The 11,192-nt window shown below is 41.0% G+C and overlaps 1 protein-coding gene across 1 annotated transcript in view; it reads right to left on the bottom strand.

Moving 5' to 3' along the window:
* Positions 1-7,522: 7,522 nt before the first annotated feature.
* LOC103811075 (ribonucleoside-diphosphate reductase subunit M2) overlaps positions 7,523-11,192 on the bottom strand; it is a 4,530-nt gene continuing 860 nt past the window's right edge. Inside the window, exons 3-8 of the mRNA XM_009084021.1 lie at positions 11,093-11,192; positions 9,924-10,018; positions 9,051-9,184; positions 8,523-8,627; positions 8,275-8,388; positions 7,523-7,880 (exon numbers count right to left, since the gene is read on the bottom strand). Coding sequence (XP_009082269.1) covers positions 7,728-7,880; positions 8,275-8,388; positions 8,523-8,627; positions 9,051-9,184; positions 9,924-10,018; positions 11,093-11,192 — 701 coding nt within the window. The 3' untranslated portion in view covers positions 7,523-7,727. The remainder of the gene's footprint in view (positions 7,881-8,274; positions 8,389-8,522; positions 8,628-9,050; positions 9,185-9,923; positions 10,019-11,092) is intronic.

Raw genomic sequence — 11,192 nt, 5'->3', positions numbered from 1 at the left:
TTCCATGTGGTCCCATGTCTGCAAGGTTTTAAGAAAAGCACCCATGCTGCAGAACAGGCAGCTCCCCTGAAAAACACAGCAGCAGCCTATACCACACTGAAGTCTGCTACAAAATCTTGTGCAGAGCAGGATTTGCATGTGTAAGCTCCTGCCTGGCACTCAATAGACAAATTAACACAGACCATACTCATCTTCACATAGGAAGGGAAAGCCCAGCTCTCCCCCTAGGCGTGACAGTCACCTGGCACTTCTTAAACAGCCAGTGCTTGGCAGTGTCACCTGAACTGCTGGAGCAGCTGCTGCTTTGCTTACCAAGGAGCCCCCCTGGTGACAGCCAGCTGTACTGCTTGCAACGGAGAACGTGATACAGAGCAAACTAACTGCTGTGGCAGGGGCCCAACTCAAAGAGAAATAACATTTGAGCCAGTAGAGCAACGGTGTTTGTACAGGCAAGAGGAGGGGGTGGTAGGTCGTAGGGGCACCCATCTCCTGGAGATATCCAGAACCAGATGTGCCACCCAAAGGGGCACAGCAGCATTCTGTCAAGCAGCCCCTGCCTGCTCACCCCAACACAACCACTGGGACCAGTGGCATGATGATTGTTTTGGGATAGCCCATTGCTAAATGCCTTCTTCAAACAAAACTAATCCATCATAGTGAACAACTTTCCTTAAAGCCACACAGAATTCCCTCCCCTGTGGAGCCTGAAGAGCTGTGCTTGAGTGTATAAGCATATTTAGATGTGTCTCAATCTGGTTCTGCATGTGTTATTTGGGGATATAAGTGGTGAAATCACATCTGCTTCTTCAATGTCTAAACAGCAATATTTTAACATTTTATTTGAAACACTTTTGCTTTAATTAAATGCAGCCCAGCCATCCAACTATTTCATATAAAATCCCAGGGATTTAGCAGCAGGAAATGCAGCATCACAGCTAAATAATGGAAAGGGGGCAATATTAAAAACTTATCATAAAATTAGCCTACTAAGCATAGCAAATAGCTTTTGAATTTGACAAGGGATAACCATTTTATGAAAATGTGTATTAAAAATAATCCTGTTAGGTTGCCAGTCTTAATTCATACACTGCAATAAAGGCAGAGAAGAATAACTTTTCCAAAGTCTGTATATCTGTACATATTTACAGCATTATCAAGAGCAACTGCAATAGTTAAATCGATAGAACTAGATGCAATTTTCAGAAGCAGTAATTGAAACAGCAAAGTTCTTGCTAATTCTTCATTAAACCTAGTGTGATCTGCTTAAAGTTATCACCAAATCCAATACACAATTAATATTTCCTTTTAGAAGTGAATTACATTTAGTCTTCCTTATAGCTGAGATTGCATTTAAGTGGCATCACAGAAATTTACAGCCAGAACAGACACTGAACACTTGGCCCAGCTAATGTTTCCCTGTTGTGAAATGCTCGTTTCTAATACACTCCCTGCCTCAAACCCTGCTGCTCATGTTCATCCAGCCACTGCTCATTACTCCACAGCTTCCCTGCCAAGTCACTGCTGTCTGCTGAATGTTAACTTTTATAGCAAGGAAATGTAGGGGGTTTGGTTTTTCTTTTGGAGGGTCACCCTGAAAATAAATTCAAAGATATTAAATCATCCAATTAAATACAGAGGAGAGACAGAGGTATATGGAATTCCCGCTGTCAGCATAGTCTCTGCTACTTACAGAACCAAGGTTAAACCAAAGCAGGTGGTAACTCACAACTGCTATTTGTGTCCTGAATCAGAACACATTTCAGTGTACCCCATGCAGAGATCCAGAGCCAGAAGGACGGAGATCCTTTCTGAAATACTTACAGCAAGCTCCTGGATCACATCAAACCAAAATCATTACATAAACAGAGCACAACAGAAATGATACAGTCACCACAAGAAACACTGCTAAAGTCAAATGCTCTTGATTTTGAATCACGTCAGGATTTTGTCACTTGAGTGTTTCAGAGATAAATTTGACAAAATATTTTCATTTTCATGAGGGAACATCTCCCAGAACAAAGCAGGAAAGCTTTGGCCAACACTAATCAGAAGGCAGACTTGCTGCAGCCCCTGGCACTAGAGCAGCCCACAAGGCTGCAGAAGGCTGCTAGACAACACAGGCAACGAAAGGCTTGGTGTTTGCTGTCACCTGACCTGGATCTACCTGAGCTTACAAATGCCTCTGAGCTAAAGCATTGGGCTAACACCTTGGAGAACACCTAGGAGCTGGATTCTGACAGCTAGCTGAAAGGACAGTCAAGGTAGGCAGCTTCCTATCTAAGAGGACAGGAAAAATGTCTGGCAAAGTGGCTAAAGGTATCAGAGAAGGCCAATAAAATATGAAACAAAATGCTATCTAAGTGCTGTGTAAAGGCAGATGAGCGTGAGGAGAGAATTTGAGATAAGTCACTGCACTCTCATCCCCTGGTGTTATAGCCCATGCTGCACCTTTGCAGCCAGGGATCTAGAGGTACCCTTTTCTATAGGAACATAGCCAGGACATACTTGGACTGCAAGAACTGATTTGCACAAATATTAGTCCATCTGCAAAAAACACCAGCAAACATCTTCCTCTGGGGCTAAACAGCTCAGTCATTATATGACTGATTTAGCAGGTTGGCTTCACTACCCCAAAGCTCGTCTGGATGCCATGAACAGTCTTAGTTACCTGACAATCCATTCGTGAATACTTAATAAAATGAAAATCGAGCAAAAAACTAAGCTCAGCTATCCGCTAGGCCTGATCCAAGGTGGAGCAAAACCAGCCCAAGTCACCCCAGATTGTAGCAGTAGCACTTCACAATATGAGAGGCTGTAACAGGAGCAGCAGCACTCCCTGACCTCAGAGAGAAGAGAAACACAGCTCAACAGGTGGGGAAGATCAACACTCTCTCAAGATTTAGACACCTAAGAATTGCAAACTGTCCCCTACTTTAAGCTAAATCCTACATTACTTAGCAAACACTAATCACTTACCAGTGACTGGTAGCAGAAACTGTCCTGGGATTTCTTTTCCCAGGCTGCATTTCGAACACCCATGTGTTTCCACACTGGAGTCTTCACCCCGAGGCCAAGAGTTTGTGTTCAAGTGTTTGATATCAGGTAAATGCTCCTAAATGCGGAATGGCTTAGGCATCCCCTTAGCAATTCACTGTAATCTTCATCTGATGAACCAAGCAACATTATCTGTGGCACAAACTACACTGTACTATAACCAGGGATGAAAAGATGAGTAATTTGGTTATTTGAAAGAATTGCAAAGACATTCCACTAAGGTATTTTTTCCTCTATATATCTGAATCTTAAAATAAATGACTAACAGCAGGGGGAAGAAAAGGAAATACAGAGAATAAATAAACTTTAAATTCCTTCATCCTGATGCACATCAGAATTTGTACTTGCAGAAAGAGGATAAGCAGCCACAGCAGGGAGGGCTTCAACACAACCCATTCTCCTGGAACATGAAGCACTCACCTTCATACTTTCTTCTCCAGCAGACTCAAAAGCACATTGTGGTGTGGGAGAAACCTAAAGTGAGGAGCCAAAGCCACGACTCTGGCAGCCAGTCAAGCACTGGAATTTGGTGTTCACTTGGCCTTACTTCTGATCACAACAGCAACACAGGTTCCTCAGCCGATACCCAGCAAGGCATCAGTAACAACCTGATCTGGGAATGAAAACTGGTATTCCTTCTTCACTCCACCCAGTGTCCCACAGTTGTCTCTAAGAGCAGATGACCAAACACCATTATTTATCGGCTGATCAAGGTCGTCCGTAAGATTTTTTCAGTGAGGTCTGCAATATTCTCTAAAGGGAGTTTTCCCCCCATTTCTCTGCAGGCTCAGGAGGCAGCAGCAACATTATTTCAAAGATCAATTGGGCACAACTTTGCATGTAAAATCAGTGTCTGACACAAGGAACTGACACATCAGACTTTTTTCCTGTTAGCTTTATCTTTCATCATTCTTCATGCAAAGACTCTTTTAACCACAGAAACCAAACGATTGTCTGTGCAGACCATAGTATCTCAGAAACAGCTCCAAGGGATGAACTCCTAACAAAAAACAAGCTATCCAGCAAACAGGACACAAGACTTAACTCCGTAGCCTTCAAACCTTTCCAGATGAAAGCATTTACTTTTCATAATGTATCATGCACAAAAAGAGAGGCCAAAGCTCCAAGAGGTAATCAACAGCTTAAAAATAAAACAAGCTGTGGCAGACTTTGAAAAGTAGGCTTGGAAAGAGCACAACCCCATTCACTTACTGCTTCTGTCAGGCAGTTTCCAGTTATTGACTGGTGCAGAGGAAGTGGTTACACTTCAGAGATCAGACCAGGCTGCTGCTGTGCCTTCTGATTCACAGGCTGCCTGTGCCCTGCTGCAGGCAGGAGCAGCTGCAACTGTTCTCTGACCCCTTCTGGGCACAAATTGCTGTAATCACCTCAGGAAATTTGAGAAATCTGGGGATTTTCTTTTGTCATTACACTCTGATGTTGCAGTTGCTTCCTGAGGACAAGGCTGACATTAGGTTGTTTCTCTTACTCCTCCACATTCTCTAAGATTGTCAACATTTGACATATAACCTGAAGTGAAAATGTGTCAATTAGGGAGTTATGGAAGCTTTCTTACCTGAATCCATGTAATCCATTTGGTTGGATTTTTTTAATAAATTACAGCAAGATATATACCAAGAGAAACAACACTTGAGGTTACTGTTTTTTCATTTTATCTGCTGCTATTAAAAGCCATTAATTTTAACAGCAATTAAAAAACATAAGGGATAGCTAGGGATCAGTTCTTCAATTTCCCACAGACATCAGAGCATTACACCACCAAATATATCTGGGTTTACTTATCCCTCAGCATTTTTTCCTCTACTAGCCTAATTGCTTTCCACTTGTGGCAATTACTGTGGCAGAACCCCCACCAGAGAGCCATTGATTCACACATGGATAGACACCTGCACTTTCATCACTTCAAATCTCTCCTGGTTCTCCAAACTCCATACAAACATATTCCAAAGGGTCAGTCAAATTTTTTCTGAGCTTTATTTTGGGGAGTACTAATTTATTTTTTTGGAAAGAAATAAAATACTTATCTCCTTAATGCTTAAGAGGATCAAGTGTCAAAACAACTGGTATCTCAGCCAAATTGGAAAGCAATCCATTTTCAGTAAACAAGTATTTCATCAAGACTCGCACATAATCTGTTTGAACCAAGCAAGAGCAAGACATTTAAATCCTTGCGAGAACTGAGAATTGAAATAGGTGGGACCAGATGCATAGCTTTTCTCCAGGCTGTACATGAAAAACTGACTTGCAACACAGCACATACATATACCAAAACTAAGTAGGCACTTAGACATCAGCAGCATGAAGGGTAAGATTAATAACAGCATGTCTTGTTCTCTCATTGAACCACTTTAATTCCTTTCTAATCCATCTCTAATGCATCCACGACTACAATATCTATTACCCCATAAGAGCAACACTTGGCTAAAAGGGACCTTCTTCCTATCTCCCATTATAAATCATTACTTGGCCATCACACATTCATTCCAAGCAGTCCCCCTACATTATGTTGAAAATACAGTTCCAGTTCCTATCTCCCAACATTACAGACAGCAGATTAAAGCTTTCTACCCCAATCATTTTTTTGTATTGATCCCTGGCACATACTAAAAATCAAGTGGGAAGAGATAGCTATAATAAAGCTAGACCCTACTCAAAGATCAGAAGTCTTGCCCTTTTTCTACATCACCCAAGTATATAAATTAAGATTTGAATATATTGAACACTGCTAAATTATAGTTAGGTCCAAACTAATCCCAGTAATTTATTACTGGCTCATTCGTGCTCTAAACAACTTAGCCCTAACACCCAAGAGTTCTGATGCTTTCTATCACTTAATTTGATCAAAGCTTTGACTGCTAAGAGAAGCCAAGAAAAAGCAGAGAGCCCAATCTGCTGAGAATGAAATGCTGATATTTATGTAGAAACAAGCATTAAGTTTCAATGCTTCAAAATAATGTGTCTAGCTATCCAATTTAGCACATCCCTATTCCAGTTCCTAATACATTATTCTCAGACCATTGCAATCACTGACCTGTTACCAACGTCAGTGCTGCCTGCAAGGGCATTATTAGAGAACCAACTGTTAACAGTCCTGTATCTTCTGCTTTGAATTCCAGACTTTGGGATTTTTTTCATGGGAATCTTTTTCCTCCCTAAAATAGCCTTGGAAACCCATGCATTCTGCTAGCTTCACAGGCCATGGGGAAGAGCAGTCACCCACCATCACCTTCGGCGCAATCAAGACCAGCAAGGCAATCAAGTTTATACCAAGGCAGCAACTTTCAAAGAAGCACCACAAATACTGTACTTGAAAAGAGGAAGCACTTGAGCAGCAAGAAGCAAACTCCAGCATTCTTTTTCATATCAGCTATGCTTGAGGAAAGAATGGCAGACCTGCAGCACAGTCTTTGTTAGGTGTCAGATTAGATTATGGATAAAGCCCTTTTGTACAGCAAGGCAGTAGACAATTTCGGTGTATCCCACTCTCATTTAATCTCACTGCAGATCTTTGCAGGAACTGTGAGACCAGAGAACTCCTTCACAGACCACATACCTTACACCAGTTATATTAAGCATATTCATTATTATTGCTCCATGTCTAGTGTGGTGTAACCATGTTTTCACTACTGTTACATATTAAAACAAAAATTTCACTGCATGTTGCAAGCTCAGAATGCTGCCCCAGCCTGAATTATCTAAATTTACCCCGAAACATCTTGTTTAATGCAGTCAATCTGAAAGTCAAGAGCTAAGCATAACTATTTCACTCGACATCTACCAATCACATGAGTAAGCTGCTATTTCCTGCAGAATCTGCATTTCCTCAAAGTCTGCAATTCAGAAGCAAATTAGCACATATCTTTGCCCATTGGAGCACTGAAGCCAGTACAACACTGAATCCAACCAGCTCTTTATTACATGAAATACTGTTCCCAGATATTAAAGTAAAAGCGACCAAGCGAGGCTGCATCTTATTTTTCCGTGCCCAGAATATCCAGCTTATTTACATTCCATACCAAGCTTTTTCCTGCTCTTCAATATATTCCAAGATGAAGTTTGAATCACACCATTTTTAAATTACACACCCAAAAAGAAGCAAAAGTCATGAATGGTTACACTGCAGAAGAGTACAACTTGCATTTTACTATTGTTGAGTATTACAAGAGAGTTCATTATTTAAAACATTAAAGTGCCAGTTTATGTAGAAACTATTTAAACAATAGTAAAAAAGGTAAACTTAAAACCTGCTAAGAAAGCAGTGAGGTCATGTAGTTGCCTCCAGAGTTTTCTGCAGACCATCCAGCAAATTTAAAACTGGAATATCTCAACTGCTCCTTGTTTAAGAACACCAGAAGCCAGTGGTCACTGCCCACAACATCCCATCTTGCAGAAGCAAGTGCCTGTATCTTTCATGGAATGGCATAGCACATGCTCTAAGGTACCTCTAAAACATTCTATGCATTAACACCATTGGCAAAGTCTAATTAAAAGAGATTTTACTGCTGGAGTTACACTACCCTCCTGAAAAGTACCAATATCACCACACTTTACAAGAGTGGGATTTTAGTATAGAAATTAAGTCACACTGACTCCATACATTTGATGTTCTAAACAGGGCAGTATGCAGATTAATGCACGTGGTCTCAGTTCATTTAAAATTCTGCATCCAGGGTGAAAGAGTTGTCTGTGGGGTTCGACATGACACCCATCCTCTGGTATTCACCTACTCGCTTCTCAAAGAAATTGGTCTTGCCTTCCAGAGAGATGTTTTCCATGAAGTCGAAAGGATTCTCTGCTTTGTATATCTGAAATACACGGGCAATTCTACAGTCACTGCAGGTGCTCACATCTTGACTATGCAAGAGCATTAAAGACTAGCTGGAAGGAGTCTAATGGCAGTATCAGCGGGATTACTACGGATTGAACAAAAATCTCTGCCCCAAGCCTTCTCTACTTTATTTGTTCCTGTCTTTTAGCTACAGTGGAGAGAAGACACAGCTACCCACACAGCTCTTTTTCCATAGCATCCTTTTACTCTTCCTTCTGTGGGTCTCCAAATAGGATCTAGCAGAAGGACTGCTAAATGATTTCACAAGTTAAGCCAATATTGCTGCAGCCAATTTAGGATGGGATTTCTGGAGGAAATTAAACTTAATATTCTCTTTTCCCCATGAAAGATTCAGTGTATGAGAGCCTTACCTTGTTAAATCCCAGTTCCAGCATCAGCCGGTCTGCCACAAACTCTATGTACTGTTTCATTAAAGTGCAGTTCATGCCGATGAGATTTACAGGCAGTGCCTCAGTCAAGAACTCCTGCAGATAACAAGCATTTTATGTAGAGAAACTGGTATTCACTGTGTACCATTCTAGGTTAATTTTATGCCCAACAGCTTCTCAGCTTTCTGTTTAATTGTGATCAAGTTCCAAAGCAAGGGGCAGACAATTACCTGTTCTATGAGAACAGCATTTGTGATGATTTCCTTTACTCTCTCCTCTGATGGTTTGTGTATCAAGTGCTTGAACATGAGGCAGGCAAAATCACAGTGCAAGCCCTGAAAAGAGGTTTGGGAAAATTATTTCAGGAACATCAATTTAAAAGAGCCACTCAAATCAGGAGCAGAGTAAGTGGCATCATCTCTGCCCTTGCCACATTGTTATTTAGTGTTCCCTACAGACAACTTTCTGCCTCACCAGATGGCATCACAAGGGAGCCAGTACAACTGCACCTGCTCCAAATGGTGAGGTACAAGCAGCACAAGAGTTGGTGAGAACGCTTATACTACTTTAGAGGCAGTAAGTTTGTTCATTCACTGCTGCAAGATCCACAATGACAAATGTTTACACACTTCAGTGAGCTTTATAGACTGCCAGTTTCTAAATATAGTCCTGTTTTAAAATACAGGCTCCAATTGAGTATCATTTCTTCAAGCTACTGTGGCACATTACCATCTTAACCACTAGATTTTGACTCATACCTCATCTCTACTGATGAGTTCATTAGAAAAAGTGAGTCCAGGCATTAATCCTCTCTTCTTCAGCCAAAAAATTGATGCAAAGGAGCCAGAAAAGAAGATTCCTTCCACAGCTGCAAAAGCTACTACACGTTCTCCTGTTAAAAGAAGATAGATAGTAACATCAGAAAGCTTTACAGGATTAATATCCACAAGTTGCAAATAGGCCAGTGAACTGCATCCTACAAGGCCTGCCCTTAAAAACTATTAAAGACTTCTGCTCATTAAACAAAACAAACCTGAGTGGCAGAAGGAACTATTTGGAGCAGCTACTAAGTAGCTGCAGCCAAGGCTCCTTCCCCCCAGGGTTAACCATCAATACTACCCTTTTTCAAAGGCAGCTCACTGAAAAAGAGCAGTCATTTTGGCAGCTGGGTTTAAGTCAGTGTCTACTCATCTTTGATCAAGAACGGAACCTGGGCCATGAAAAATGTTTTAACGCTAGTGAAATAATGATCTATCTCATCTACCTTTGAAGCAAGGCATCAGGAATTAACAAGGCAGAGGAGCCACAGACTCCAACCACACATGTCTGCTGGCTATAGATGGCCACTGCAGCTCCAAACATGTGAGCAAATTGGTTTCATCACATAGTCAGGGTATGATGATTGCCACACAACCTTATTATCCACAATCCCAGCAATTTTACAAAGATTCCTGTCAATAGCTCATTTGAAGATGAAAATTATTTTCCTCATCTGCCGAATTGTACCAGTATCTTATACTGGAGAGCGATGTACTCTCTACATGACAGCAAAAAACCCTGTGTAGTCTGGAGAAATGGTGATTCCTTCACTTTTAGAGAAACTTCACTTTGCTTCCAATAGATGTACTCACCATATGTTGCTTTCTTGTCCCCAATCCAGCACATGGCCCAGTCAGCCTTCTTTTTAACACATGGTAATGTTTCAATGGCATTAAAAAGAAATTCCCTGAGAAAGATAAAACTCATTAGGATCAGACATCACAACCAGCAGAATAAGCATTCACTGCCGTAAATGGTCTTGATCACTTGAAAGTGCTCTGCACTTTCATTTTGCTAATACTCCCTCCCCATCCTACTTGGAACCAGTCTAGCTCTATTTATTCCAATCAACTACCTTTTCTTCACCTACCCATCACACCAACACCACTTCACTTGAATTCCCATGACATTATCAAGGGGAGAACTGTTTGACCAAGTGTCGTACTTCAATGAGGATTTCAAAACTTCAGATCAACCAGATTCCCATTTCCAGTGCCAAGGCACCAGAGCTCTCATGTAAGCAGTTGTTGCTGGAATTAAGCATCTGAGAGTATAAATGACGTGGCCAGCTTTTTAAGTAGTAGCAATTAGATATATCTAAACTACAAGTGGCATTGCAATACCACATGACATTTCACTCAACAGGGTGTTGGTCTGACACCACAAGAATAACTCAGCTTGGCCTCCTCCAAGCAACCCCTGCTGTCAGTTTTATGACATATTCCTTAAATTGAGTTCTAAGTATGAAAATTTTATATTGTTTTACTTTTAATCAAGACCCAAGGTCACGTTTCAGCCAACACCATGTGCTTTCCTACCCCCATCAAAATAGTTAACTAAGGGCAGCACAAGCTAAGTAAAAGAGCTTTGCCGATCAATAAATGCAGGGGGTTTTAGAGGTGACATTTTAAGAAAAGTGACAGCATTCTCAGAGAAACGTTCCTACACAGCTTTCTACTAGGTGCAGAGGTCCTCCACTTACTACAATTTAACATACTCCCCTTACTTGACTGTTCCACCTCTTACATAGTTAGTTTCATTCCTTTATTTCTTTTTCTTTGAGTGTTTTCAGGTCTGCTCTTAACCTAAATTCTTACACTTCAGAGGGAAAAGATATTCTAAAGAAACACTGCTCTTAAACAGCAGTGGTGTTTCATATAAATGTAGTTTACCTCCTAAAATCAGCTTGAAAGTCAGAGAACAACCGATATGCATTGTTGAATATTTAGCAAGTTTTGAACTCTTCATCATCAATACTAACCTCTCCCTGGAATCCTTAATGTAGGTGTCAATAAGAAGACTGTACATCTCTGAATGTATGTTTTCCATGGCAATCTGGAAGCCATAGAAACAACGAGCTT

Source organism: Acanthisitta chloris, unplaced genomic scaffold, assembly GCF_000695815.1.
Source record: "Acanthisitta chloris isolate BGI_N310 unplaced genomic scaffold, ASM69581v1 scaffold21101, whole genome shotgun sequence".
Taxonomy (NCBI): Eukaryota; Metazoa; Chordata; class Aves; order Passeriformes; family Acanthisittidae; genus Acanthisitta; species Acanthisitta chloris.
This window is presented reverse-complemented; position numbering and strand designations above follow the sequence as displayed.